The 26449-nt window shown below is 41.0% G+C and overlaps 1 protein-coding gene across 6 annotated transcripts in view; it reads right to left on the reverse strand.

The window, feature by feature from the left end:
- Positions 1-3226: 3226 nt before the first annotated feature.
- Positions 3227-26449, reverse strand: part of SLC12A4 (solute carrier family 12 member 4) — a 47480-nt gene continuing 24257 nt past the window's right edge. For all 6 annotated transcript variants that reach the window (XM_041400481.1, XM_041400483.1, XM_041400484.1 and 3 more), the window contains 21 exons: positions 22447-22593; positions 21790-21844; positions 21327-21457; positions 20661-20902; positions 18606-18820; positions 17538-17702; positions 17361-17459; positions 15736-15793; positions 14858-15032; positions 14331-14449; positions 13752-13850; positions 13315-13434; positions 12467-12571; positions 11253-11421; positions 9809-10004; positions 8971-9140; positions 8662-8793; positions 8458-8565; positions 7613-7797; positions 4687-4820; positions 3227-4378 (listed from right to left, as the gene is read on the reverse strand). In XM_041400481.1, coding sequence (XP_041256415.1) covers positions 4287-4378; positions 4687-4820; positions 7613-7797; positions 8458-8565; positions 8662-8793; positions 8971-9140; positions 9809-10004; positions 11253-11421; positions 12467-12571; positions 13315-13434; positions 13752-13850; positions 14331-14449; positions 14858-15032; positions 15736-15793; positions 17361-17459; positions 17538-17702; positions 18606-18820; positions 20661-20902; positions 21327-21457; positions 21790-21844; positions 22447-22593 — 2916 coding nt within the window. In that variant the 3' untranslated portion in view covers positions 3227-4286. The remainder of the gene's footprint in view (positions 4379-4686; positions 4821-7612; positions 7798-8457; positions 8566-8661; positions 8794-8970; positions 9141-9808; positions 10005-11252; positions 11422-12466; positions 12572-13314; positions 13435-13751; positions 13851-14330; positions 14450-14857; positions 15033-15735; positions 15794-17360; positions 17460-17537; positions 17703-18605; positions 18821-20660; positions 20903-21326; positions 21458-21789; positions 21845-22446; positions 22594-26449) is intronic.

The following is a 26449-nucleotide window of genomic DNA, read 5'->3' on the forward strand; positions in this document are numbered from 1 at the left end:
TTGTTGGGGGAGGCTCACCTCAACTAAATTAAATAATATTTCAGTTTGCTGAAGAGAGAGCTTTTCAAAGGTACTGCTTTTTGAAACTCAGATGTCTGGGTTGTATTGGACTTTCAGTCAGATTCACTGCCCTGACCTTGTGCTGACATACCAAGGACAGGCCAATCCCATTTTACAAAATACAAAGCTGGTGTTTCCCTTGGATCCTTCAAGTGTGATTCATCCCTGCACTGTGACAGCTACAGTTTAAATCCCTCCAATACTCTGCTGTGTTTGAACCGTGGAGAGTTCTTTATGTCTGGAGATGTATGGACAAAATTGGCTTCTCCCAGCAGTAGTATTTTATTGGCAAGAGAAGAAGTTACATTAAAAGGACATGCCCCAGCTTGGAGCTGGCAGGCAAAATATGTGCTGGATTGTCTCTTTGGTTCTTAAAAAGCATCAGTTTATGAGGACTGACTTTGCCAGACATTTAAGGTCTATCTCACATCCAGTGCTGCAGTTTAAATAGGCAAAACACGACCCTGCTGCCAAGAAGCATGGCCTCATCCATTGCTACATGGCTGGACAGCTGCTTGTGCCAGCACAGAACCGGCAGGGGTTTAGAGGAAAAGATGTGCACTTAATGATGCTGTTCCAGCAGCAAGAGCCCTACCTGCATTATTTCAAGAGTGAAGAGAGAATTTTGGACAGACATTGCCAGGCACAGACTCCATTTTAGTCAGCTGTCCACTATCAGGGTGTATTCTGTTCAGAGAGCAGAGTACAGACTGTGACTCCCATGGGGAATTTTCTTCCAAAACCCACCACCTGCTGTGGGTCTGCCTATGCTGTCTGACACGGGAAATCCAGAGCAAGGGGGAAACACTGCCCAGGGAAAAGCAGCACTTTGTATTGGCAGCATCTGCCTATAGATGCCCTATCTGACCCGAGCCAGGGGCTCTGCGGGGGGATCACTACTCCAGAACGGAATGAGAACCTACGACCTCCCGAGCACAGCACGAGGCAGTTTTTCCCTTCCCGGGGGAACCACTGAAGAAGCAAACATTACTGCGGATGACGCAGATGAGAAAATGGGAAACGGGGACGGGGGAGGAGGAAAGTGGAAATGGAACTCTTTTAACCTCGCACGTTTCCTTGGCTCTCAGCGCACGCAGAAAGCAGGGAAAAGCGCTCCCGGAGCGGAGCGGGGCCGTCCGCACACGCGGAAGGCGGGGAGCGCTCCCGGAGCGGAGCGGGGCCGTCCGCACACGCGGAAGGCGGGGAGCGCTCCCGGAGCGGAGCGGGAATCCCGGCCGGAGCCGCTCCGGGAGAGCCACGGGCGGCGGCCAGCGCCCCCTGGCGGGCACGGCGGGAACGGCAGAGCCGCTCCGCGGGGCCGCGCGGGGCGAGCGCTTCCCGCAGGAAAACGGACTGCACGGGGATGTCTGACACTGCACGGGGATGTCTGACACTGCACGGGGATGTCTGACACTGCACAGGGATCTCTGACACTGCACAGGGATCTCTGACACTGCACAGGGATCTCTGACACTGTATAGGGATCTCTGACACTGCAGAGTGACCTCTGACACTGCACAGGGATCTCTCCCACTGCACAGGGATCTCTGACACTGCACAAAGGATGTCTGACACTGCAGAGTGACCTCTGACACTGCACAGGGATCTCTCCCACTGCAGTGATCCCCGTGCTTCCACAGGAATGTTTGTAACGACTCACCGACTCTTTAAAGTGCACCCTTCATGTTTTAAGTGCAATTCCCCATACCAACGGGTGAAGAGTTTAAATCAGCTCTGTCACACTGTATTTTAGTTGCTATGTTCTCATCTCCTTAACAAAAAAGGTCCTAGCATAGGAACAAAAATGGAAGATGACCATTCAGGTACCCTCAAACAAGATGACTCAGATAGAAATTACCTTTTTTTTTTTCCAGCGATCTTCTCTTACACAACCTTTTCCATGCTACTTTGTTTCCAGTGCTGTGAACAAAGTCTCAGAGGAGCTTATTATGAACCTTCTTCTGGATGTAATGAGAGCTTACATAATTGGAACCTATAAAATCCTTAGGGTCCCCACAATGCTGAATTAATGTGAAGGTTTTAAGTCCCCATGGTCTGTATTCACCTCTGAAAAAACAATCTACTGTATTTGTAAAGAGATTCACTTGGTTTCTTTGATGTTAAAACACAATGAGCCATAAAGAGATTACTTGGGTCAGGTAACAGATGGCACTGAAATCCTTTTGTGAGGTGGAGTCATCAACCAATTGCATAAAATTTCATAAGGAAAAGGTGTATATGTTTCTTAGAGTGCTTGCATGAGACCACATTTGCTAAAAGTCTGAGGAACAAAAGATTTCATATTGTTACTCCTATAAAAGAATGTTTGCAAATAGGTATTAACTATCAAAATTGCTGTACGCTTGCACTTCATTACTCAGTGCTCTGAAGATGTAAAAATAATTTGTACAAATAGCACAGTAATTGCAAATAAGAAAGCTTTATTCTTTTCATTGGTTTGAAAGCGTGATATTAATTTTGGCTTTCAAAATCAAAAAAGCAAAGACTTGTTAAAATAAAAAAAATACCCAATAGAGAGCACACCCCCGCGGTATTTCCTGGCTGTTGTCTCAAAGGGATCCTGGCACAGATAAATACCATCCTGATCCCATCAAGTATGTCCTTTACAGAGAGAACAAACAGGCTCTAACTATAAAACTCCTATGAACTGCATTTTTATTAAGTTATTCAAATAAAAGTCTGGATAGTTTCTCAGATTTGCATCTCTCAGCCAAACGACCAAGCTGTGATCAGTGAAACACCCAGGAGTACCACCAGGGCAGAACTAGCACAGCACCTGGCCAGAGCCCATGGGACAGAAATGCGTCAATCCCTTCCTTTCTTCCAGGTCCCTGGGATGTTATTCACCTGCCCCTGGTTTGCATCACCACTCTCCCACACACAGAACTCTTGAGGGGGCACGGCTTGTGTGTGTGCAGTATTCTACAGGTGCAGAGTTCTGTGTGCTGGGGGTTCTGGCAGTGCCCCAGAGCCTTCACTCCTCACACACACACACCCCATGCAGGCCTTGCCACCCATCTGGGTGAGCACCAACACAGCCCCAGCCCCTCACCTGGAGGGTGCAGCAGTGCCAGTGTTGGAGCAGGGCAGGGCAGAGGCTCCTCCTGCACAACCCACCCCTCACACAGAACAGAGAGCAGGTTCAAAGTGTATGCAACATTTTATTGAAAAAATACGAATGTTCTGTACATAAAGTACAATTTAATGGGCTTGATAAAATCTCCAGAGACTTAATGGTTAATATAGGTCTTCTTTTCTTCTTTTCCCTCTAAGGGCATAAAGCATACAATGAAGCAGCAGGTCCCTGTGCCTGTGCAAGTGCAATCCCATCGCTGTGCGTGCAGCTCAGCACCTGGCTCTACACGGGACTCCCAACATGCCCAAAGTACTTTTGATGGATGGTCTGCAAGAATTTAAAGCATGGAAGAACTGCACAGGACTGGTCCTTCAATCCACTGGTGATTCAGAATTTATTGTGAGATCTCTGCTCTCCTAAACAGTGTGCATCTGCATATCCAATATTTCTGACAAATAAATACAAAAATAAATAGGGATCTGGCCTCACAGAACCTGAAGTCTCAGAAGCAACAAAACTTATAGCAAGCTACATACATAATTTGAACTATGTCAACATAATTTATTTAAATCTCTATCAATAAATGTATTAAAAGTATAAATTCTTACCCAATACTGAGAGTTTAGTTCTGGAAATAAACCCAGAAAAGGAAAGCTTTTTCAGTCCTCTCTTACTTCAGTGTGCTCTTAGAAAATGCTTTATAGCTGAACTTCAGCAGAAACTAGCTGCTATATAATGCACTTCTATCCCCCAAACCTAATATAAAAAGCTTTTTAAATCTTTTTACAGTAACTGGCTTTCATGTCCTAACTTTACATACAGTTACTAAAAATACTGCACATAGCAGTGCTGACTAAAAATAGGTTTAGTGTTAAAACTACATGCACAAATGCCGGGGTACCAAAGCAGAAACTGAATAATGTGGCAGCTTCACAATTTATGTTGCTAATTGGATGGTGTAACAAATATTGCAATCCCAAAAGATATGTATGTTGCAAATGGAAAAACAATGAACAGGACTGGATGAGGAGAAAGTTAGGCAAAAAACCTTTTTTTCTTCTCTGTTTAAAACTGGAATGTCCGTAATGGCCAAGAAGGTAAATGTAGACCAGGGCTAGAAGCTTCTAAATCAGGAGTAAATGGTGATGACTTCTCGGCCACCACCTCTCACAAGCAGTACCCTCTCCAGACCCTCAGTCAAGACTTCGAGAAACTCCATGTCTGTTTCAGTAAAGTCAAGGACAAAAAGCATCAAAACCAAAATACACAGGGCTTAGACCAGGGCCAGCTCACAGCCCCCAGCTCTGGTCTCACTTAGTGCAGGTACCCCTCTAAGGATCAAAATCCTGTGAGTTTGTGGCACTTTTTCCTTTAAGCAATTACCACCTTATAGCCACAAGCCAGAATTCTCCACTCAGGGAAAACTTTATCACATATTGCACCTCAACAGCACTGGTGGCCATATGAATTCAAGAGAACAGATTAAAGAAAAACCTTCTGTGTGGCCCAGGCCTTGCCTGAAAGGATACAGTTTTCATCTCCATCAGTATTCTTTGGAGGACCAGGCATGTTGAGGAGCACAAGTCTGGCATCATGGGATCTATTTACAATGACTTCATTGAGCTTCACTGCTGTGTGCATCCTTCGGACATTAGACTGGTTCCTGGAGAAGAAGCACATCAGACTTCCTGTTAGAAACACGCCTCTGAACACTGAATTATTAAAAAGGTCCTCTAAAACCACACTCAAATCTCCTAAATACCCTGTTAAATGTCAACTCAACACAGTGATTTTCTTCAAACTTTATGATGAAGATACAAAAGACATTTCCCAGACTTACTCAGATACAGCTAGCCCGCTAGTTTTTAAGATCTCTGGAGTCAAGTCCAGTTTAGAAAGTTACACTGCTCTTCAAAAAGCATACTTGATAAAGATGATTTAGTGTTGCATAAGAAACTATAGCACAGTTGCAGGAGGGGCTGTGCTCTTCACCCAGGCACAGTCATGACTGCAGGGCCCTCCATGTGGGCAGCCCTGCCAGGAGCCCTCACCCCTGGCAGCACAGGCACCTCTCCAGAGCAGCAGCACCAAGCCCTCTCAGCGGCTGGGAACCAGCATCAAACTCTCTCAGTGGCTGGGAACCAGCATCAAACTCTCTCAGTGGCTGGGAACCAGCATCAAACTCTCTCAGTGGCTGGGAACCAGCATCAAACTCTCTCAGTGGCTGGGAACCAGCATCAAACTCTCTCAGTGGCCTGGGAACCAAGCAGGAGCCTGGCACCATCGTGCTCAGCCACACTGGCCAGGAGCACACTTCCCTCCTGGTGCTGAACAGCAGCTGGCATCTCCAGAGAAAGGCTGGGCCACTAGAGACCGCAGTCACCTAATGGGGAAACACAGGATGGCAGCCCAGAACAGGCTGGATGCAAGGGGCTTTTCTGGAGGGTTATAAGGATGTTAAGCTCTCCTTCATGACACTAATCAACCTCTCTGCCTGGCTGTTTGCAAGAAACACTTTTACCCAGGTGTCCTTAAAATCTCAATCACACTGTCAAACTTGAGCAGCCATTTAGTTCAAAATTTAGGGGAGAAAAGGGAAATACGTGCAGGATAATCTCATACACATCTGCTCCATAAGAATCCAGGCTAAGAGGGATGAAAGCATTAATTATTTGGAACATATTAACACAAAATAACATCAATTCATGCAGGAACAAAACTCAAAAGTAACCTTTGGAGATTTCAAGCCAGGGAATGCTTCCTTCTTACAGGAAATCAACCATTATTTTGGTAACAAAAAAGGAATACAGAAATAAATAAACTTATCAAAGTTTACATATCGGAATATATTTATACTTTTGAGGCTTTTTCAGTTGAGTTTTTGTCTTCATTTTAATGTAAAAAAAATAAGTATTAGTAGAAAGAAATGAAATATGAATCTATGCTTTCATTGATTCAGCTTTACACAATGAGTGAAACTCTTTAGTAACCTTGCTGCTCTTCTGAATATTCAGATTTGCAAAGAAATTATTTATATGCACAAAAAGATGTGGTGGGAAGAACCATGTTTATTATGCTAACAGAATAATTTACCCACTGTGAATTACCTCTCTGTTACTTCATGTTCTTATTTAATTTGGAGCAAGGACACCCTCTGTCTTCACCACATCAGCTTCAGAAAGCCAGGGACAACACTGAGGCCAGATTATGTTTACAGAAAGTGAGAAAAAAACAGCAGCAGGAACATAACAGTTGTTAGCTATATATAGTTAGGAAAGGAAGCTGAAAGCTAAACGTGTGGTTTTCTCTAAGGTGATATTTAAAACCGGCATCTCCCCAGTGATTTGAAGGTGTAGGCTACAAGAAAGGGCTTGTTTAGTGCCCAGAAACTGCCAGCACTAACATCCCAGCAGTGCTGTGCAATGAGAGCTTCTCTAAATGAGTAATGTTTCCTCCTGCTTGTGTCATACTCCACTTCAGAAAATAGGTTCAGACTGGAATTGTTTTCTATCCTTAGTTCTCGTCAGGACAACTCTTGTAGTTTATTACATCCTACTTATAATGATACTTAGCTTAAGTAGCTAATCCTGCTCCCTTTCAAACATTGCTAAGAATGCTCAACTCTATGCCTTTTCTTCCATCAGTACACACAGTTTTCCCGCTTTTATCTGAGAAAATTAAGACTTTCCTCTCAACCATCTTAATGTACTTCTAATTTAAATAACAAACTTACAAGATTTCCCACCCTCTGAAAGCATGGAAGAGGAAAAAGTACAAGTAGTTAACACCAAATTCAGCAGAATTTCTACAGTATGATTCAGTCTAAAACAGATTTGAATTCTGATTTATGAGGAAAAAAAATCTGGAACTTTGCCAAATATGCAGAACTGACTGAGCTCTTCATGTGAGATGTAGGACATCAGAGAAGTCACAGGAGATTCACACAGTTTTACACAAAGCCAAAATAGACCTTTACTTCTCACTCTTCAGTGGTAGTACCCCAGCTGCTGTTACATGGCAGTGCTCCTGCAGCAGCAAGTCTCAGAGGGTTTATCACACACAGATGCTGCTCCAAGCCATTCATCACCATCTCCACAGCTTCTTCCTTTCCGGGTTAAACATCCACACTACACACTAGACGGTGAAATTATCATCTTTTTTTTAAATTCTGATTAGATCAGTGAAATTATCAGTGTGTTTTATGGAGGGACTTGGGAGACGGTAGGGAAGTTGTCACAGGATTTAACAGTTCCAATTTAGCATTTGGCTATACCAAGTGAAATATTGAGGGATGTGTTAGAGGTTTCTGGGGATGCTAACTGCTGTCTTTTCACAGCCAGCTCTCAATGTTTATAGCACAAGTCCAAACCAAGGATTAGGAAACAAAAGATAATTAAAAGCACAGCACATGTAGAGCTTCAAGAGATGCAAAGTGTAGACTTAGACAAGACTCACGGCTTAATGCTGATGAGATCTCTAAAGCTTCCCACAGCACTGCCTCGGTTCCGCTTCTCAGCATCACATTTCTCTTTTGTCCAGGTCATCTGGATATTCTCAGGAACAGGGTCTCCCTCATCTTCCTCATCTGAGTAGAGGCTCTCCAGACGTGCTATTGAATGTCTGTCCTTGACAAGCTGAGCCTGGAGGGCACATGAGTTACCAGGTGAACTCAGAGATTTTATTTTATGCTCTCTGGTGCTCTTTAAACAATTATAGACATTTATTTTGCTCACTCAATTTAGGCTTCAGGAGAGTTCTGATACCAGGCATCTGCCCCAGCCAAAAGTCTTACATACCAAACTGACTTTTAACAGTTCTGATGAGTTTAAGCCAAGCAGAATTTGGACTGACAGAAGCCTCTATTTATACAAGAAAAAATGTCAGTCCAGCTCATGTCATGACATGGTCAGGAACGACAGACAAGACCAGCCCAAAAGTTTTTTAGTTTTGACAACTAAAAAAAACAAAAGCCTAACAAACCCATGCAGAAAAGATGGATCATCTTTCATAGCTACATGTCATAGACATCACAGTCACGTGTCCTATAAGTCCAAACTGGAAAGACATCTTCAGTAGGAAAACAGGATATGCTATAAACAAATACCGGATATCCCATATAAAGAAAAAAACAAGAACTACATGCAATTTTGGGAAACAAAAAAAGCTACACTAAAAGTATTTCCTTACATCTTTAGAGCACAGGAGTTAAATTTAAGCAGCAGCTACATAACACACTGCTAGGAAGGCACTTTGTGTCATCCTCCTCAGCAGCCCATAGAGAACAACCACAAATGACATACCTCCCTTTCCCTCTCAGTTTTTGTCAGCCTCATTTGCCTCAGCATCTGAGATCTCTGCTCCATCATAAGAGTTCTCTCATAAGTATATGCTGAGATATCACTATTGTGCTGCAGAAATAAGAACAAATATTGTGTTTGCAATCAAGTCACAACCATACATCATCATGTGCATAATAAAGTGAAAAATGGGCTCAATTCCCTTACCATTTCTACCACTTCTACCTCTGCCTCTATTCGGAGCTGATAGAGGAAAGTAGCCAAATCTTTCTTCATCTGGATGCTGTTATCATCCATCTGAGCAACAGTAAAAATTCTCATTTTGCATTTTCTCCAAACCTGGTGAGGGAACACCAACTCTCAGTTATTTGAACCAATAGTACTTTGCTCTACAAAACAAAAACTCAGCAACATGTCCATTCTCATTTATCAATACAGGCTGTACAACTGGACCATGTTTTTTTAAACTAAAGAATGTAGAAATAAGTGGGGAACATTCTCTGTGTAGCTGCTTACTTTGTGCTGTTTTAGAAGAAAAGGAAGCAACATCAACATGCCTCCATCATGCACAATCCACCACACATCAATGTTGCCTTCGTTGTAACGCTCATGGTTGCTGGGGTAGAAAGAGACATTTTTGGGAACCAGCAGAGCCAGATGAGCTGCAGTTGTGCAGCGAACAGTACCTGCCCAGGAGGGGAAGAACACGGTTACTTCCAATTCTGCAAGTCATTTATGATTAGAAAAATGCCACTCACTGAGCAAGTGTCAGCAAAACATAAAGTCACCACTTAAATAAAGAAAAGTATGTACAGCAAGGCTTGCACAGACAGGTCAGACCAAGTGACAAAGCCAGGGAAAAGCAGACTCACAGGAACACAAGCCTTATTTCACACTGTAAAGTAAAGCACCTTCAAAGCTAAGTATGAGGAGACAGCATCTGCTCTGATTTGAGTAAGTAACTGGACCAGAGTAGAAGGAGAGAGATAGAAGCAAGGAGAGTGTTATCCACTAGGGAAGGACAGGTTAGAACCACTGACAAAACAGGGATTATCTAGGAAACAAATTACAGTTTGCCACAAAACCAGCATGTCTCAAGCCTATAATTTTTTAAGCATTCATTAGACACGAGTTTTAGCTGCTAGATTAATCTTTGAAGATCTTTCTTAGGTCTTTTACCTAAAGGAACAGGTATTTCAAACAGCAGTTTTGTGAGAAAATACCTGCTTCTCCATCAAGACTAGAAAAAAAGACAAACTCAAAACCAATCTTACAAGGATTCTGTTAAAATCCCATATGTGTAGTAAACACCTCTGTTCACAATGTCTGATCACACCAAACCTTTAAAGCTCACCTATAAATGTCTTCCAAGACCTTGGATCTTCACTCTGTCTCCAGCCATAGGGCCACCCCAAAACCACAGTGTTGTGCTTCATGCCACCGAGTCCACAGGACTGGATCAAGTGAGCAATTCCTTCTCGAACTTTATTGGCTACAACTACTTGACAAAACCCTTTAACCTTCTCAATTTCCATCATATTCTTAATAGTCTGGAAGACAGACAAGGAAAAAATCTCAGTTTTCCTTTCCAAAAGGAACTCCTTTATAGACAGAATGTTTCTCTATCACGAAATTACAATGTAAATTCCTGGTTCACATGTCCATAGGTAAAGCATATTACAATGAGAAGTTCTGCTCATCAGATTTCCCTCATAAAAAAGAGAAAATACCCACTTATTTAAAACAGTTTCTTTCCAAACATCAGCATTTCTAACAGATTAAAGTCAGGATTTTTTGGTTTGTGGTATCATCCCTTATCAATAGTAGTAGATTGTGATATCTGTATTGCTATTTTACTTCCCATTTTCTAATCCTGTAACACTCACATTTTTAAACCCAAGGCAAATTGACTTCATTTGGATTTCCAGTTTCAGATTCCCACATAACATGCTGTGTTATATTAAATTTACAAATATAAGCACCAAATCCCACACACCAGCAAGTATACCTTTTATTGGTTTAAAAAGTAAAACTTGATCAACAGTTTAATGAATTAGTTTTCCTTTTGTAACAATTTTCCTACAGAAAAAGCCTCTGGAGAAAAAAGCAAATAGCCCTGTTTACATCTATATAGCACAGTGTATGATGTCATGCTTACACAATGAGGAAGATTAAGTAATCTATTTTAAAAATTTCAGGACCATCCTTCAACGCTTTTTGCAATAAATTTATCAACTCACTGAAAAAGAACACATTTGCTAAGTTTAACAGCTACTGAAATCACAGAATCACTAGGTTGGAACAGACCTTTAAGATCACCAAGTACTACCCATGCCCTAACACCAGCTCAACTAAACCATGGCACCCAGTGCCACATCCAATCTTTTCTTAAGCACATCAAGGAATGGTGACTCCACCACCTCCCCAGGCAGACCATTCTAGTACTTTATCATTCTTTCCATAAAAAACTTTTACTTGGAATATTCAGAAAACTAAATAGCCCTCTTGCCTCCATTAAGCAGCATAGAGAAACTTCTACAGTCATTATTTCCTATAAATGAAGGCAGTTTTATGCAGTAAGGCTGTTTACAATGGTGAGCATTGATCTGCATTCCCAAAGGCACAACTGGCAGCTGAAACATGTATGCAAGTCCCTTACTGAACAGCTGCAGCACTGCTGAACGTGTTCTGTGTCTCATGGAAGCCTTATTAAGATGCTTTTTTCCACGTATGGTTATGAAACAAAATTTTGCATGACCTGCCCACTCACTTTCAACTTCAGGATTTAGGACACTGACCTGCTCAGCAGCCTGGGCTTCTCCATAAGTTTCCAAGAAATTCCCTTGGATGACTGATCCTATGATAGTCAAACCTTTACCAGCTTTCAGCTGGGATGCAAATGTTAACAGTCTAGGGTATTTTACATGCAAATCTTCATCAAGTTTCAGAAGCACCAGCAACTGAGGCCTGGAGAAAATAAAAAAGACAATATATTTTTTAACTTAAGTATTAACAATAACAGTAAAAAAACTGCCTCTCATCACTTATATTGTGCTTGATTATTAACTGTGAAACATTCTGTCTCTCACACATTCGAGGGGTTCAAAAAAACTGCCTCTCATCACTTATCTTGTGCTTGAATATTATTAACTGTGAAACATTCTGTCTCTCACACATTCGAGGGGTTTTACTTAATACTTTGTTTCTCTTGGTTAAAAGTAAATGTGAAACTGTGGGAATTCTGCTGCTGCATCATGCTGAGAGTAATAAAACCTGCTGATATGCTCAGCTTGAGAGGCTTGCATTAGTGTTTTATTTACAGGCATGCTTTTCAAGACTCTTTTAAGTACTATTGGAGCCCACATAGTGTTCATACTGTAGGGCTGTTCTCCCAGATCTTTCAGGGTACTTGTGCCAAGAAAATATCTGTATTTTGTCTCCAGAAACTTGGCACATGGAAAACACAAATATTTCCATCTAAACACAGATCCCACCTGCCTACTGTTCCTTAAGGTATTGCTACACAATCAATCGAGTTGCTGCCTGTCTGGCTGAGCGAGTATAGAAAGATTTATAAACTCTGTCTTTGATAGATTCCTACTGCTCTTGTTCAGAGCCCAAGGGTTGTGTAATGCCCAGCCAAGAAGAGGGTTCTTGCCCACTCTGTTTTCAACACCAAGAAGGGAAGACATCAGAAGGAAGAATGTTGGCCACTGCTCATTTCCTGGCCTCTACACCTCTGTACTCACAGACCTCCAGTTTCCCCAGGTTCCACTTCTGAATTCACCAATTTGGAGTCCAGTTAAAGATCCAAAGGGCACTAAAGGTCTGCCAATACAGAGTCCACACAGTGACAGCTTGGCAGTGACAGGACAGCTTACTGCAAACTCAACACTTTTTTAAATATCGTGGGCATTTAAATTCATTCACACATCTTGTTTGGAGTCCAGTTTAATTCCTTGAGTGTAAGCAGATAACCATGCCAGCCATTTCATCAGTGCAGGGTGAGTACCTCCAGTTCTTGGTGTGTGGAGGGCCCTCCTCCAGCCTGAGCAAGGCGTATCTGGCTGCGCTGAGCGACAGGCCCCGGATGCCATCACCCCACTCCTTCTCTGCACTGTGAAGAACAAACACTTCAGCCAACACATGGCTCCAGGAGCACTCACCTGCACACTTATGTCAGCTTATAAAGATCTGAGCACCTTACAGTGACTTTAATAACATGACACGTATGCCATCTACATTTATAATTTGTGCATGAATGTCTGCAATATCACAGATCACATAAGAGAAGTGAAATGTTTCAGTAAAATATATATGATGAACCACCATTCTGGGCTTAATTTGTAATCAACACTACAGAGAAGGCTTCCCAAGCATATACAAATATCTGACATTTCAATACCCTATTTAGTTAATCGGCCAAATTAAGTTAGAAAGCCACACTACAGCCTGACTCCATCCAATGCTGATCTCCAGCAACCCAAGCAGTCAATTCAACTTTACAAGAACTGTTCTAGACAGACCTTGGCAGCAGATAAATTGGAATATAATGGTTGGCATCAGGTGTTCTGAGCCTGAAGTAATCATGTGCAGTACACAGCAGATAGATCCCAACCAGCATTCTGCTTCCTGTGATTAATGTTTCACCTAACACCTTTAGAGGCTTAACAACAAAGTATTTCAGGGGCTTTTGCTTAGCAGTGACACAGTAAAATAATGAAAACAAAAATTTACTAATAAGGAAAGCCCTCCAAATCATCTCTGGACAGTTCCTTTTCCCAATGTAAAGACTCTAGAGATAATTCATTAAAGAGATCCAGCCTTCCTCTTACCCTTTCTTATCCAGTTAATACTTACCCTTGGTACTCAATGTACTTGTAAATCATGCCTGCAATAAGCATAGCTACCAAAGCATAATACCACGATGAAATGAACATCAGTGCCAGGCAAATACTCATGCCTAAAAATGAGAGGGCCCTAAAACGAAAAGCAAAAATATTAATAAGCAGTGGGGCAGAAAAGCTTAAAAAAACCAAGTCAATTACATTCTTCCTCTTTTTTATTTAAACAGTCTGTGCTGAACTGGCAGTGAAAGCAAAGCCTCCACTGGATCTTCCCAGTCCCACCAGTTTCAGTATCCTGTTGTTAAAATGAAACTCTTGTGCCATGACATATTTGAGTCTGGCTCTTGTGTACAGCTGATACCCAGAGCAATAAAAGATGCTCCCTGCCCGCCTGGAGAAGGTGCTCAGGTGCAGATTGCAGGCTCAGTGAGGTGCCAGCCCTCCACTCACCAGTGGTAATATTTAAAGCGGGGCCGCCAGTTCGGGGTTCGCAGAAGTGTCTGGACTGCACATGCAAGATTAACAAAGAGGTAACACATCAAGAAAAACCTGAAAAACAGAAGTGCAAAACCTTTTAACATGCACATTTCTAGATCCTGGCATATATTATGATTACCTGATTGATTTCAAGTCAAAATCCTGTTGCCCTGTCCCATGCAGTGTACCTCCACCCCTCTGATTTTTATTAGCCTGAACTATCAGCATAAAGTAGCTAGAACAATTTTTTAATTGGATCAAGTTAGATCTGTTCACAACATAATGCTGTCATTGTTCTGTGATTAAAATGTTTTTTCAAACTGAATAAAAACATAATAAAAACTTGCTTATTCACAGAATACTCCAGAGCAGAAACAAACAGTTTTATGTGTAGAGCCTGAAGTCAGAGCACTCATAGAAATTACAGAAGTGGAACTCAGGCTCTGGGAATTTGCTTTACTGGTTTAAGACACAGCTCTGAAAGACAACCAAACTAGCAAAACTCAAGAATATTTCTATTCCCCCCCAAGACAGCAACCAGCTCTTTCTTACATTGAGAGAATTGGAGCCACCATGTCAAGTGAAGCAATAAGGATTCCCAGCTCAGCAATTAATGCTGTTAACAGAAGAGCCCACGTCGGTTCACCATTCGCTTTTCCATGACCAAAGATCTGAAGAAACAGAAACATTAAGCATATCTTCCTGGTATTTCATAATGGGAATTATGTAATGGGAAAAAAGAAAATTACATATTTTAAAATCAACAGTCATTCTCCTACTAGTAAGGAAGGAAGTAATACTTCCTTCTCTAGAGCAAGGAGTCTAATTAACCTAATGGCTTCCCATGCTTTACAAAATTAGATTTTAAAACTTCTTGATAAAATTACCCCCTAAGTCTAGTTAAAAAATCCTTCAAAGTATTCTTTGTTTCCAACAAAAGAAAAAAACCCATCAAAATAAAAAATACTGCCCCTCACTTCAGCGCTGGGCAAAGCGGGGAGAATAAATCTGATTTTAAGGGGATGAAGTCAGGCAGCTGGTGAGGCAGCACGAGCAGCAAGGCTTTCCAAGGTACACACCCAGAGGAAAGGGATGATGTTGTCCTTGGCGATGGCCTGCAGCAGCCGGGGCGCCCCGGTGAGGCTCTGCAGCCCTGCCCCACAGGTGGAGAAGAAGGAGCCGATGACGATGACCCAGGGCGAGGGCCACGACAGCGTGCCCACCACCAAGTTCTTGTTCACCGCGTCGCCGAACCTGTGGGCAGGAAGAGCCCAGGCACTCATCGGGAACAGCCCAGGCACTCATCGGGAACAGCCCAGGCACTCATCGGGAACAGCCCAGGCACTCATCGGGAACATACTCAGGCATTCGTACTCTAAGGACTATTTTGAAACTCATCTTTCAGGTTTTCAGGTCACTTTTAGCATGTCATTTAAATACTATTATTAATAATGCCATATTTTTAATATGTTGTACTGTATTTAATATGTTGCACTGTATACTGTATTGTATACTATATTATTTTCTTAACTAGAGAACACAAAAAGTAGCAAATCTCAGTTACTTCTGATATACGGATTGGAAGTGTCTGCAGCTTGATTTCAACATTTATTTTCATCATATATATTTTTAAATTATTGTATTATTATCACAACATTATTTTTTACAATTACAAAAAAGATACAAGAACTAAGACACAGGATGGAAAATCTGAGGGTGCCATGTCAGAAAACATCAAATAGAATACAAGAAGATTACAAAAACTGTGCTTACAATTTACATACAAATATGGTTTAAAAGGCACCCAGAAGTATTTTTTTTTAATTTTTAAAAATAAATTAAAAAGAAAAAAACAACAAGAAGAGGAGTGGGGCACACAGAAAACAGGCAAGAAAACACCTACACTGCAAAAAAATAAAAGTAAAACAAAGGAGAGCATTAAAGCAGTAACACTTACTTATCTCTCAGGACAACACCTTCTATGCAGGCTCCAAATAATAACACACAACTGAAGTCTGGAGGACAGAGTGTGTTAAGGAACTAGAATTTATTTAGACATGGCAGATTAAAGTATTGTGGAAAGGACAGTATGTGCCTCCATCCTGTGGCACTTGCACTCCAGCTTCTCCACAAGTACATGGAAGCTGGCAAGGAAATTAATGTCTCACTGCTCACAAGCATCTCCTAATGCTACAAAGAAAGCTTCTTCTAAATTTCAGTTTTTAAAAAAGGACAGGTTTAAATGCTATGAAAAAGGAGAAAAAATCAAATGAAGCATTTTTATACTAAAAGGGTCAGTTTAATCTTCTCTAGTACAGAAGCTGATATTAAAATCTTTCTTTTCTCTCTCCTTTGCCTGTGTGTGATATTTTACACACACACTTTTTTTTGTATCTCTGCTGGCATTCACATCACCAATAAGTCTTTGGCTATTAGGTTTGTTATTAACTGTACTGCTTCTGCATTGGGGAGTACAAAATACCTCAGGCTTTTTGGATCTGGCATTCCTGTAAAGTTTTAGACCTCGTGAATTAAGTTCACACAAATGGTTAAATCTTGAATTCTACCCCTGAGATGCAACTATAAGTTACAAACTGCAATCACAAGAGAAACACTGCTCCCACCCTGGTGCAGCAGGAACAGGGACACACATCCAGTCACCCACTGGGTGAGGCCAGAGCTGCCAGCAGAGCTGGGGGTTAAAGCTGGGACCTCTTTTAATATTTATTACATCCACAAGAAATGCTGACTTCTTGGTACAGGGTCAGTTCCCAAAGTGACAGCAGGGAAATGCTGCACTGCTAAAGAGCTGGGACAAGCAAGCTGCGTCCTGATTTACAGCTTGGCAAGCTTTGGCAAAAAACCAGGAATGAAACAGCAGAATTTCCAGGAGAGTCACCGTCGCAGCCAGCTGACTTTTGGTGAAACTGATTCAGAAAACTCTTTAGACTTATTTTTTTTAGTTTTCTATGTTGATAAATTGTCTCTTAGGACACCAAGAGCTAGATAAAGCTGAAAGATCTTGGCTCATCTCTTCTTAAGCAGGAGAGCAGAGATGAAGACAGTCTTTCCTAAGCAAAGCTCCTGTTGCCCCAAGCCCTGAGGAGCTGAAAAAACGCTTCAGAACACTGTCTAATTTCTGACTCCAGTTTATCTTGTTCTAAAATGTTCAAGAAAACCTATATTCCTTAAACTCACTCCAAAGAAAAGGCTTTTTTTTTTTTTTTAGAAAAGGAACTGAAATTTATGAACTCTCCCATTAAAGTCTCCCCTCATCTTAAAAGTCTCACTGCAACCTTAAAAAAATATCTCCAAGTACACCAGCAGCATGAAAAGCTAGAGATCACTGTATAGCAAAGAACAGCAATGGGAACGCAAAAGAAAAGAACCCACCACAAAAAAAGGGGGTGGAAAGTAACAGGGTAATAATTACAATTCTTTGAGCTCTAGGATTAATGTTCTGTTGTTTTGGGGTTTGCCTCCCACTGGCCAATCATACTTGCACTGACAATTTGGTGAGCTGAAAGCAGCTCCAGAAATCCGATGCAATGTCCCAGCACTCCAGTAATTTGAAAAGGATACAGACTAGTGATGTGGTGACAATGGCAAGAATGGTTCCAACAGGGATGGACTTCTGTGCATCTTTGAGGTCCCCTGATCTGTTTGAACCAGCCATGATACCTGAAAGTACATTTTGGTAAGATCACAGGGCAGGAGGAAGCTCAGAGCCCCAGCAGCCCCCTCATGCCAGCATCTCACCAGTCACTGAAGGGAAGAAGATGCCAACCAGCACCATGAACGACGTAGTGATATCTGAGAGCACATACAGGTGCAGGTTGTTCTTCTGGCCTGCCACATCCACAGAGGGCTGATGTGCTCTCTCCAGTATCTCTCCTTTCTCCAAATAATTGCTCCATAAGTTATCTTCAAGTTATTATCAGACCACAGAAAAGAAAAGCATGTTTCAGTTCAAATCTGTTCTCATTATAATGGGTTTACAACTGATGATTACAAATGCAATTCAGTGATCAACACAGGAAAATGACAAACATATATCAATAGTCTACCGAAGTCTAAGCAATTTAAACTTTATTATTACTAAATGTAACATTCTTTTAACCTCATACCTACTTCAACCCAAAGAAATACACTAAATATTTTTATGAGCCACCATACAACACAGTAGCTCAGAGAATACAAAGCAATATCAACCAGTTTTCTAGACAGAAATGGGTTTGTTCTTCAGTTAGTGGAAGAATTACAGAATTATATGTTCGGCATTTGAAATTTCACTAACAAATGCTGAGTTTTCTTGTAATCTTAGAAACTAGACTGCTGGTTTCTGTGGAAATGGGAACCTTTGGCACTCAGCACCTGCTCTCTGGTGTTCATTTCAATAATGAACACTTTTCAATTATACTTTATTAGGAGTGGGCAAAGAAAGAGACATACTATTTCTATACAAGTACTCCTATCTTTCTGAGGACAATCTTAACCTGTCAAAAGAAGAGAGATGTCACTATAGAGTTCTGAAAATTTTTAATAACTTATTCATGTTAGTATAACTTAAAATTACAGATTAATTCATGCAGAAATTATGAGATGAACACGGGAAATTTAATCAATTTTCAGGAGACAAGTACTGTATCAGGATAAAAGTTCCATCTCCTGTTTTTAAAGGTTATAAGACTTTATTGAAGATCATTTTCTTCACTGTAATTACATTTCTTCATTCTTTTTTTCTTAAACAGCAGGGAAGAATTTGACCCATTTCAGCTGCTCAGCATGCCTCCTTTTTAAGGGAAATAAAACAATGTTCTACCATACCTATTAAAATGCCACTAGCAGCTCCTGGAATTCCTGCTATCTCCGAGACATTGTTCATTAGGAAATATTCATCACAGTGTTCGGTGGTTAAGTTTGTGCTGTGGCAGAAAAGTTCCCAAAGCTTGGAGGCCACAGTCATGTTATCCTTAACTACAGTTTTGGCACAAACATCAAACTGATCTCTTGACAGAGTCCTGTTGCCCAACATGCAAATCCTGGAAGAGAAACATGAACACCAGAGTTATTGGATGTTAATGGGAAAATGAAGTCCAGGCTTACCCATATTTATTCTTTTATATCATCTGGAAACTTCCAGTGGCTCCACTGTGCTACATCATTTCTCACCTTCAAAAGGAAGGTCGTAGCATGACAAACACTGTATCTGTTCCCTTTAAGGGCCAGAAATATAAAGCTACTTTTTTGATTTATGGAATTTGATTGATTTATGTTAAACAATAAAAGGGAACAATTAAGACAACTTTTGGGGGTTTTTTAGGTTTTGGCATTGGTTTCTTTTATTAAACAAAACTACTGGAGTGGAAGAAATGTGAAGAGTACTAGAATTCAAATTACTAGATACTTAGAATATCTAAAGATATTTGGAATCTCATTAGCCGAGTTTCTATATTGCAACACTTGAATTGCAATATAGATATTTTAGATTCAGAAGTAAGAATATATATTAAAATCACAATAAGCAAAGGATCTTCTTGTCAGCAGATACTGGCCTTAATTGCTAAAATCCTGCACTGCCTGTTGTGTTTCATCTAACCAGAAACATCATTTATTTCAGCACTGAAAAATTTTTAATCCACTTGTCTGAAGTCAATTCCACCAGACAGTGATGTAATGTAACAGCTTCCTGCTCCTTAAAGTTCATTCAGCATTTCTTCCCACTGTCAGAAAACACCCACAAGAAAATAAAGCTTCTTTCATTTTAATTTTATTGAATTTTAATTCCATTTTAATTGTTTCACAGGTCCTATTGATCACTGAAGACAGGAAAATGGAAAACACAGGGCTGTTTTTGCACGGTTTGCAAGCCTGTGAACTGTAACTTCCAAGAAGCCTTCCCCTACAAAATTAAAAGTAAATACACTATCTTGTTACTTCAGGAAAAAAAATAAAAGGATTACACTCCAAGAAGAAATATAGGGAAAACATTCAAGAACAATCTAAGAGATAATGAGGGGAATGTAGAGACATTGTTTTACTTTTACTGCTGTAAACCTTCACTGTTGTAAAACACTATAATCATTGGGCCTTAAATACCCAAAGGGAACACTTGAGAGCTGCAAGTACTTAGTTATGGGCAAAGCATTTCAAGATGTGAATAATTATGCATATTCAACTCCCCTATTTCCATTCCATTCATCTCTTGTCAGCAGTATGAGAAAACACCGTTTGCATTCCTGGTAAAACACATACATCCGCATTACTGCTGCTCCAGCTCTCAGTTCAAGAAGCTGATTCCATGTTTAGCTGCCAACATGCCAAGGAGCTCCTGATGGGTCCAGGGCAGGGAAAAACTCCTCACAGAGCAGGGAAAGCTTTCGTGGAGCCTCACACAGCCCCACATGACATTCCCAAGAGGTGCCTGTCTCTCAAGGATTTGACGACACCACGAATTTCCAGCCACGAGGGCAGCGTGTGGTGTCTGACTGGCCTGGGGAAAAGGGACCTGCCAAACTGCTCCCTGAGAACTCAAAATAACCCAGCAACACCATCACTCATATCCCAACAGCTGCAGGCCAAGAGACTGGATTGGCTTTGCAGGAAGCAGAGCAGTGTCAGCCTCCATCAGCCTCACCACGAGACTTCCTTCTACCAAAACAGCTTAAAAAATGTAATAATATGTTCATTTTATCCTAAGAAACTTCAGTTCCATGAGCTCTGCACACTGACATTATAAACAGCTAAAAATATTGGAAGTAATTCACAAAAAAAAGATAGGTTCAAGAATGTATCAGGCACAAGCTTTAAGCAACCTACATTACAGCCCAAATTCCAGACCCACAGGCAAAGCTACAAGCCCCATCCAGGAACATTACTCACGGAAACTCAGGTGGATCAAAGATGGACTTGATAGCTCCAGCATAAATGGACAGGATGGATATTACTACACAGGCCAAGAAGAGGGAAGCAAATTTGTTCACATACTTCACACCTACAAACACCACCACTGCCATCAGGATGAGGAACACAGTGCCATAGACCCTCATGTTGTTCAGCATGGCACTGGATGCATCGTGGGCACCAGAGGGATGAAAAATTGCTGCTTGTGGCACAATATATGTCTGAAACAAAGAGAGAGCAAAAGTGAGCTGGAGGAATGCCAGCACAGAACTCTGGGATTATGTACTAGAAACGTAAATCACTTTGCATTCTGCTGCATGCTCTTCACTGGGAATCTTTTCCAGGAAAAGTCAAGAGATAGCAGCCCCTTCTGTGTCAGCAGTACAACTGAGCTGCCTCTACAAAGATGAGCATGAGTCTTGGGTTAAGCCACACTTTCATCTGTCTTGTCAGAAGTGCTCCCAGTCTGCACACTCAGAGTGTGCAGCTTCCAAAGGGAAGCACTAGAGGTAAAGAACTGGACACCAAGGAACTGGAGACCTTCCAGTCTCTTCCTGTAAATGTATGCAAATATGGGACAAGAGTACTGGGGCACTTTCTGTATGTTATTTGTCTTTAAAGCAGGATTACTCTGGTACTACTCACCAATAAAATTTCAATGGCACCAAGGATATACATGGCTCCTGCAAATGTTGTTCCCAAATAAAAACACAGCCCTACAGCTCCACCAAACTCTGGGCCCAATGACCTAGATATCATGAAATAGGAGCCACCAGCTGTGAAACAAGAAAAGTGAGAGTAAAATTATAATTTATTGCTATAAACATTTAAATATTCACCAAAATAATACAACAGAATTATACACAGTGTATCTGCTATTTGAGGTTCAACTGAAGTATCATTTTTGCTAGCACATGAGTAAAAGCCAAATAAATTGATCTTTAGGCTGATTGATAACAACAAGAAATACTAGATATCAATTCAGGCTAAGTATTCTGGATTATGCAAATTTCTCCAGAATAAAACCACGTTAACAGCTTATAGCAACTTAGGTTTTGGGGGTTTTTTTACCTTTAACACAACTGAGACACTTGCTAACTACACTTACCTGGAACAACACCGTTCGTGGCAATTGCACTCATTGATATGGTTGTCAACATAGTCTGGGGAAAACAGGGAAAAGGAAGCAATTGTGTCAACAACATTTGTTTTTTAAAACATTGCTTATTTCTTGATAAAATAAAGCTGCCACTGCATATAAGATACAGCATTTCTATTTATTCTCCCTCTCACTATACGGCATTTCTATTTATTCTCCCTCTCACTATCTAAAAGAAAACAAGGGCAGCAGGAATTTAATCACTGAGCTGTTGAGACTTCTGTTTGAGAGATGGCCCCTGCTTTATCAGGTCCAACAGTGGGTGTCTGCAGACAAAGCAAGATAAGGGAATGCAGGTGTTCCTCCATCTGCAGAGCTGCCATTCCAGCCAAGGCTGGTCCAGCAAAGCCCACACATGGGACAGGCATGGAAAACAGCTATTTGCTGAACAAACACTATTTATAAGACTGTATTTACACTACAGTTTGCCAGTTTAGAAGTAACAGTAAAAAATAAAATTTAAAATCCTCCAGCTAAGAACATGGCAAAGGTGGCTGACTTAAATCTGACTTTTCTTTACACAAGCACCTACAATGACGCCTCCCCAAGTTTCCCGTTAGTTTCACAGAGGTTTTGTCACATGCATTATTGTACCTAAGTACTTACACAACAGCAGCAAAGCAGTACAATCAGGAAGGACTGAAGAACTCCAGCCATTCCCACCATCCAAGTCAGCCGAAGGAAGAGAATAACCCCGAAGATATTCTGCATGCATGGCAAATACACCCCCATCAGGGTGCCCATGCTGGGTGACTGCAAAAAAATAGTTGGCATTCATTACCTGAAATTATTCAAAGCAGAGGTAACCAAAAAGGCCTTGAAGTTCATTTTTTTAAAAATGAATAGGAAACCTAAGTTAGACACATGGAAATACTGTTGTGCTGGACTTCCACAAAACACAATATAAACTCCAAAATCATGAATTTCTGAACAAAATGCTGCCCCTGTCACATACTTAACTAATTAACCTCAATATTTAACACTGACTAGTAACAATAGGAGATATATTTATGTGGGTTTTTTTGTAGACCCATAGAGCTTTTAGTACGAAACGTGTCAAGTGCTGCAGACCCCAAGATAGATCCGTACCCTACTGCCCAGAGTTTTCTCAAATTACTTTCAAGGAAAACATACTTTTGTCATGTTACAACTAGAAAAGATTTGGAAGCAATCTGGAGACATGGATAATGTATTTTCCTCCATTTTATATATTTCATATAAAACTAATGGTTCTACCCTTTCTTAAGTTCAATGTCAGCATCAGACTCTGAATTACTTTTGACAGTGACTGAGAAAACACAGGTTACATGACTTCACAGGAACTACACATGACTGGCCTTCAACATAGCATCCTGCAGAATAATCATCCAAAATAATTGCAACAAAATGCCACTGGTGAGGGCTTTATTCCAAGGAATATAAAAATGTTTGTTGCATTGGTACACCTGGCACCAGCAGCATTTCAGAGTCCCAAATCTCTGTGGTTTCCTGCCAAGACATTTCATTGCTTCTGCTTTTTTAAGGTTTCCTTTTGCACTTAAAATTATACTGAATTCTAAAACACAGGGGGAATAGAGAGTGTCACTTCTGAAAGGCTCATCCCTTTTCATCCCTTCTATAAATAAATATGAATTCCAAACCACATAAGATAGACAGCATTTAAAGAAGCCCTTGAACAGTCATTCAAATGAGAAGGATATTAAAGGGAGATGACAAAACTTGTTCAAATTTGACTCCCCACAGCATTAACTAGATGCAAAAATAAATAGCACCTTTATAGACAAATGAAGTAATGAACCCAGAGCAACAATATGTAAGACAAGCAATAAAATGTGTGCCAAAAACTTTACATAAGGTAATTCAAGAGTGTATTTCATTACACAAAGCAAAACCCTTAAAGAATCACATGTTTATAAGATCACCAGGTCAAAAGCAACCAAGGAATTTAGCGCTTCAACTTGCAATGACATGTTACAATCCAGAACTTCCTCACCTCACTAGAAACCTGCCCTGCCAGACATGAAACAAAACTGTGCCCAAGAACATGATCTGAACTGTTCTTCGTTAGAAGTGCCAGGAGCTGCTGACTGAATTTTTTGAAGTCAGCTTTGAATTCCTTGTCTGACTAAAGCAGAAACAGATCAACCAGGCTTTTCTCATACACACCACAGCTCAGGTGAACCTCCTGAAGGAAACTGGATGACAGAATCATGCACTGAGGGCTTGCAGGGGAGTTACCCTGTGAGACCTGCAAGCACAGGGCCAGAGCTGTTCCTGTGCCACAGTACCAAAACAAATTAATTCCCTAAACCATCACCTGCCATTTTATACAAATTGCCATCCTAAATACCTAACCTGATCAGCTTTGCCAGGACTGTGTATGAGGACAAAATGAATTGTTGTCTGATAGTAACAGAAATTACACTTGTTACATAAGTGGCCTGATCAGGTCAAGGTGAGGATTTTTTACTGAGTTATTCCAGTGCTATAACTGAGAAGGCTCTTCATGGAGTATTATTTACAGTGCACTTGTTTCCTCAAGGAAGGGAAGGTATAGACACTTTTGATTCCAACACTTTCATCTGATTCACACTTTTTCTTTAACTCCATAAATATAAACTCAGAAAGGACTAAATCATGTTGCCAGGCACTGGGCTGATATTGCCCAGCACAGGGGCTTCCCACTGTCACATTAATGTATACTTTGTCTCTCAACTACACATTCCACATAATTTTATCATCATCTATCTGACCATTCATCCATCAACCCCTCCCTCACAACATCTCTGAGCCCATCAAGTGAATTTATCAGATATGTGGATATCTCAGGATAAAGGAGTTAAAGAGTTTGTCAAAACTGGCATCTCAGAAAAGAAGCCCATCCTGTTGCTCCTGCACAGGAGAATTAAATGACCATGGTTATTGTGTTTTCTACGTGATAGTCCTCCACACACCATGAAAGCAGGTGAGATTTCAGCCTGCCCTTTACACACCTCCCAACACCTGCTTCCTTTGCACAAGAATCCACTTTAGCTCAGCTCTTTCCTACCTTCTGCCCTATGTGGTCCCTGCAGCTTTGCTCCACTGCTCCATTATCTTCTCCCTCACCCTCCTAAATGGCCTCTCAAGCCTATCAAGTTACAAGCTCACTTCGCCCACAGAGGAAGAGAAATTGTGCATTAGCTGTACACTTGTGAGACCACTGCAGAGCAGAGCAGCCTAGGAAATGCCCAAGTGTCTGCCCAAGCAAGTATTAGTAAGTGTATCTCAGGAATAAGAGTTTAGTCTGGATCATTTTATCCTGTGGAAAAAAAATTACTCATAAGAAAGAACAATTTACAAATATTACTTGAACCAGCTTGTTCACAGAAATATTTAACACCAGTAATCTGCAGTGACTTGATCCTTTTTTTTCATCACTAGGTGATACTAAACCAGTGCTGAAGTTTTAACAGAATGTGACCTTAAGTAAGGGTATTATTATGTTCAGCCTCAACAGCAACCACATGAAAAAATGTAACATCCCATGATGCATAAAAGAAATAAAAGAGAGACAATTTGGAGAGCACCATTTTAGAACAACCAAGAAGGGACAGAAAAATCTCGAAAACAGTCTCAGTTTCAGTGATGTGGATCATGTTTCTGTTCACTCTCATCAGCTGCAGACACATAATTTATGTAAATATTGATCTGAGTCTGAAGGACATATTTCCATTGTGCCAGTGTGATGGGTTATTAAAGCACTTGGCTGCAGGGCTGAGGGACATTGATCAGCAATGACAGCTCATGGTTGCTCTGCAGCATGAGGACAGGCAGCAGCACAGAAATTAACTGCCTTGTTAAAGATACATGAACCAAAACAGTTTATCTAATTTTTTCCCTCATGAGAAAGGGATATTTCTATAGCACAGTGACTGTTAAGTGCTTTATTTCAAAACTGTGTTTAGAAAAGAAAAAGCAATCCAATTTCCACCTTATTACACTGGAGTTGTGACAATTTTACCTGATGTGTACCCTAAGAGGCAATGCTACTACCAAAAGTATTTAGTGGGGTTGCTGAAACAAGATACTATGTTCATATCAAGATGTCTTGCACTAAAATAAAATGAATTTGAAAGGATGTGATTGGCAGGCAGGGCTGTGCTAGGTCCCAAAAGGTCCTCACTTTGAGACCTGTCTTACCTGCTCAGAGAATTACAGTCACTTACTAAAAGGATTTCTTTCCTCAGATCATTTTTAAATATCAGATCCAGAGCCTGCTCATCTGCCTTGCTCCAGCTCTTGCCTATGAGATGCCAATTCCAGCAGGTGACAGGCAGGTCACTCTTTGTCACAGCAGCTTTGAGCACACCCAGAGCAGCACCCACCAAGGGAGGGTCACCAGTGATTTATCCACTGAAAACAGAGCTGCTGGTGCTGGAACGGACTGCCAGACCTCTGTTCTCATGCTCAGATGGGAAGGATAAGGTAACAGCAGAACAGTGATTTATACTTCAAAGATGACTAAAAAGAAGTGTGTAGATGAATCCTGTTTGACTTTTTCTGAATATCTTCAATCCATATCCTTGTCCAGTTACTGCTTCTAAACTTCTTGGGTTTAATGGTTATA

This window comes from Onychostruthus taczanowskii, unplaced genomic scaffold (assembly GCF_017590055.1).
Source record: "Onychostruthus taczanowskii isolate IOZ18803 unplaced genomic scaffold, ASM1759005v1 scaffold18, whole genome shotgun sequence".
Lineage (NCBI taxonomy): Eukaryota > Metazoa > Chordata > Aves > Passeriformes > Passeridae > Onychostruthus > Onychostruthus taczanowskii.